The 4,787-nt window shown below is 37.0% G+C and overlaps 1 protein-coding gene across 1 annotated transcript in view; it reads left to right on the top strand.

The window, feature by feature from the left end:
• The window catches only part of LOC107733896 (guanine nucleotide-binding protein G(I)/G(S)/G(O) subunit gamma-12-like), a 56,903-nt gene extending 52,329 nt beyond the window's left edge, over positions 1-4,574 (top strand). The window contains exon 3 of the mRNA XM_016545738.1: positions 3,607-4,574. Coding sequence (XP_016401224.1) covers positions 3,607-3,732 — 126 coding nt within the window. The 3' untranslated portion in view covers positions 3,733-4,574. The remainder of the gene's footprint in view (positions 1-3,606) is intronic.
• Positions 4,575-4,787: the final 213 nt, after the last annotated feature.

Raw genomic sequence — 4,787 nt, 5'->3', positions numbered from 1 at the left:
GACAAAGTAGTCCGTGTGACATCAGTGGTTCAACTGTAAAGTTACGAAGCTACGAGAATACGTTTTTTGCGCAAAGAAAACAAAAATAATGACTTTATTCCACATTTTCGTCTTGTGTTCAATGCTATCATGCCGGATCTGGGTCAGGCACATCCACAAGTGATGCAGTAGAGACGAAAATGTGGAATAAAGTTGTTATTTTTGTTTTCTTTGCGCAAAATTTTTTTTTTGTTTTCTTTGCGTATTCTCATAGCTTCGTAACATTACAGTTTAACCACCGATGTCACATGGAGTACTTTGTCCATCATCTTGGTACTTTTCTGTGCCTTGACCGTGGTGGTCAGAGAGCCCTCAGATTTCATCAAAAATATCTTAAATTGTGTTCTGAAGATGAACGGAGGTCTTGCGTGTTTGGAACAACACGAGGGTGAGTAATTAATTTTTGGGTGAACTATCCCTTTAAACAGATAAATATGTAAAAAAACATATTATATGGAGCAGCAACAGACAGACAAACTATTTAAAAAAATGTGCTGGTAGGATTCAAGAATGCCTTGGGTGAAAAGCCCAAGGCTACGTTTACACGACAACGATGTAGTCAAAAACGGGAACGTTTTTCCCTTGCGTTTTTAAAAAGTTTCACGTATACACAACAACGTTTTCAAAACGATTCGCGTTTACACATCTGCCTTGCCTTTAAAATCGACACGTACTGCGCATGTCTACATACCGAACGCGTACTACGCACGCGCATGACGTCACTGTTTTCAAAGATTCCCGTATTGGGTGTTTACACGGAAACGATAACGGTGGTGCAATATGCGTTTTCAGTCCCCAAAACGTCGTTGTCGTGTAAACGAACAGGAAAAACGCATAAAAAGTTTCCCGTTTTTGGCTGAAAACGTTGTCGTGTAAACGGCCCCCAAGTCTACAGTTCCTCGAACCGATTGACAAACTTGTAAATTGGACTGTAGTCCACTGGTAGGCTGATCGGCCAAATATTGTCTTATCTTAACAAACCATGCATCAATGGAAAGCTTAATTATTCAGTTTCAGATGATGTATAAATCTCAATTTCGATGAACTTTAATATGCATTATACAGAGGCAAGAGGAAAAGAAAAAATACCATCGAAAGAAAGTAAGTTCTTCTCAGACATACATTCATATAAACTCCTACCTCTAATTGAATTGATTTGTTTAGCATCTCAACCGATTTGAATCGTCACATATTTAAATTGATTTTCAACCGGCACACGGTTAATCGTTACATCCCTACTTATGACTGGTTTTGTGGTCCAGGGTCACAAATGAGTTAATGTGTGTTTCTTATAGCAGTTAAAATGTAGTATTTTTCCTTATTATTTATTTTCATTTTTAATTTAGTGATTTTAAATGTTAATTTAGTGATTTTAATGCTTTAAAGAGCTATTTTAGATTGTAATGTTCCAATTTTCTGCTAACTATAAAAGGTACAGCTGTCATAAAACCAGAGAGAACGGCTGCATGGCTATAATAGTATATGAGAGTTAGCGGTAATATCATTGCATGTTAGAGGAACTCAGCTTAGCCTGACAGTTAGCCTGCCCCAGACCAGGTTAGTTTCCCAGAATAAGTTGCCACAGTGACTGAGGTTGATCTATGTTAAATTTGCTTTATGGAACCAAATCATTTGACAATGAGTCAGACTAACTGAAATAAGCCTGGCTTATTTGGTAAACTTGTTTTATGAAATAGGCCTTGAGGCGTTAGAAGTCAGAAGACACTTAAGTTAATTTAGGATTTTTCTGTCTGAACCAGAGAAATAAAAGCGATCATATTTTTTCCATTGCATTGTATTGCATCGAATCGCATTGTATCGACTCAAATCGAAATTGGATTGCACTGCTTCGTAATAGGGGTGAATTGTATCGTATCACATCGCATCGAAAAAAATATCTGCATGAAACAGCGGACGAGCTGAATGAGACGCAGATTCACTCTCTGCCAGCAGGTGGCGCTTAAAGCGTTTCCTTGGTTTCCGCTGTAAACTAAACAGCGCATGAACTTTAATATGCATTATACAGAGGCAAGAGGAAAAGAAAAAATACCATCGAAAGAAAGTAAGTTCTTCTCAGACATACATTCATATAAACTCCTACCTCTAATTGAATTGATTTGTTTAGCATCTCAACCGATTTGAATCGTCACATATTTAAATTGATTTTCAACCGGCACACGGTTAATCGTTACATCCCTACTTATGACTGGTTTTGTGGTCCAGGGTCACAAATGAGTTAATGTGTGTTTCTTATAGCAGTTAAAATGTAGTATTTTTCCTTATTATTTATTTTCATTTTTAATTTAGTGATTTTAAATGTTAATTTAGTGATTTTAATGCTTTAAAGAGCTATTTTAGATTGTAATGTTCCAATTTTCTGCTAACTATAAAAGGTACAGCTGTCATAAAACCAGAGAGAACGGCTGCATGGCTATAATAGTATATGAGAGTTAGCGGTAATATCATTGCATGTTAGAGGAACTCAGCTTAGCCTGACAGTTAGCCTGCCCCAGACCAGGTTAGTTTCCCAGAATAAGTTGCCACAGTGACTGAGGTTGATCTATGTTAAATTTGCTTTATGGAACCAAATCATTTGACAATGAGTCAGACTAACTGAAATAAGCCTGGCTTATTTGGTAAACTTGTTTTATGAAATAGGCCTTGAGGCGTTAGAAGTCAGAAGACACTTAAGTTAATTTAGGATTTTTCTGTCTGAACCAAAGAAATAAAAGCGATCATATTTTTTCCATTGCATTGTATTGTATCGAATCGCATTGTATCGACTCAAATCGAAATTGGATTGCACTGCTTCGTAATAGGGGTGAATTGTATCGTATCACATCGCATCGCATCGCATCGCATCAGTAGCTGCTTCATACGTATCTTTATTGTATCCTTCGTTGGCTATGCATCGAGATTTGTATCGCATTGGCCTCAGTTATGAGATGCACATCCCTAATGGAAACACCAAGATCTGCATAAAATCCTAAAAAAAAAAAAAAAAAAACTTGTGAGACTTTGCCTCAGCAAATCATGTAATAGGAAGACCGAACTAACCAGCACACCAAACCCATCGCAAACCATCTCAAATGTTATTTTAATAATTTTGAAATGCCTGAGGCAAAGTCCATCATTAAAATGATTTGGTATGATCACCTCCCATAACTGTCTCATGCGATTGCATTCCCAAACATCAGACATTTGAATTCAAGATAACATGACAGCATTTGTTATTGCATTTCATCTGCTGCAAATCATTTACAGTATTATGTAAGAAAAAAGAGCCACAGGCTTCCCCAGTTGCAGAAACTTTTTTTGGGATTATTGATACTTTGCCAGTATTGCAGAAAGTGATGATGGAAACATGAAATGGAAATGGTGCTTTAATCGCAAATGCTTTATGCAGTATTCTAATTTTTAAAAGTTAAATTCAAGAATATTCAAGAACAAAAGTCATAGGATTGACAGAATTTTGAAGGAACTATCCCTTTAATGACTAATAAATTGTTAATGTATAAATCATACAAATCTAACAATTGTTGTTCATATTGTATCACTTCTTTGCAGGTGTCTAAAGCTTCTGCAGACCTCATGCATTACTGCAATGAACATGCCAAGTATGATCCTCTACTTATGGGTATCCCAGCTTCAGAAAACCCTTTTAAAGATAAAAAGCCATGCACTATATTGTAGTGGGATGCTTGAACTCTTGCTGTATGTTTTCATGTTCCCTTTTATATATTTTTTTAAATAGAAAGAATATGATCTTCAAACATTCATTCACTATTCGCCTGAAATGACCTAAACCCCAAGCTATTATTTGATTGTATCCACACTAGAAATGTTCCTGTTGTCTATGAAAAGGAGAGTCAAAGCTCCTAGTAAACAAATCAATTGTGGTGCAAAGACAAAACCAACCCATGAATGAATTTTTCGCTTTATGGCACAGCACAGATGAGTTGTTTGCTTTGTGATAGCGTCCACTGATGTGGTTGTGTCTTCTGCAAATAAAGGGTGAGGTCAGAGTGGGCGGCTCTCAGTATCATGAAGCACAGGAAACGATCATTTTAATGACTGCACTCTGTTATATATATCTGCAGATAAGCAGAGCGGTGCTTTGACCCCATCTGATGCTTTTAAAGGCATCCAGTTGCAGGGAGGTGTGGTGGGGTTGATGTGAGGGGTGAAATGTCAGCATCACAAATGTGTGAAGGGTGCTTGTGTTCAGTGGAGAAGGAAACAGGTGTCTTTTGGAGGCATCACATTGACGCAATGCTGCTCCGGCCCTCCCTCATTAACTCACTGTGTCTGAACAATGGAGTGATACAAAGCTAACCCCTCCTGTCAAATCACTACACGCTAGACTGTGCCCTTTTTATTTTCTCGCAGTAAACCAGGTGAACTGTGTTTCAAAAGTTCAACAACTGCCAAAACGTGCAGATCAGCATTTTAAGAGTAATACAAGGTGGTGTTAATGCATTTGTATGGAAGTGTTCTTTATTTCCTATACTATTTTTTTTTCTTATTTTAATTAGTGAAACTAAATTTTGGAAACACTTTACAACAAGGTTGAATTTGTTAAAAATATTATGCCCCTTTTTACAATATGTAATATAAGTCTCTGGTGTCCCCAGAATGTGTCTGTGAAGTTTCAGCTCAAAATACTCCACAGATCATTTATTATATCATTTTGAAAATGCCTATTTTGAGTGGAAGCAGAAACACGCTGTTTTTCGGGCCTGTCTCTT

Source organism: Sinocyclocheilus rhinocerous, unplaced genomic scaffold (assembly GCF_001515625.1).
Source record: "Sinocyclocheilus rhinocerous isolate Xijiao unplaced genomic scaffold, SAMN03320098_v1.1 scaffold550, whole genome shotgun sequence".
In the NCBI taxonomy this organism is placed as follows: domain Eukaryota; kingdom Metazoa; phylum Chordata; class Actinopteri; order Cypriniformes; family Cyprinidae; genus Sinocyclocheilus; species Sinocyclocheilus rhinocerous.
The sequence above is the reverse complement of the archived record's forward strand: the minus strand, read 5'-3'. Positions and strand labels throughout refer to the sequence as shown.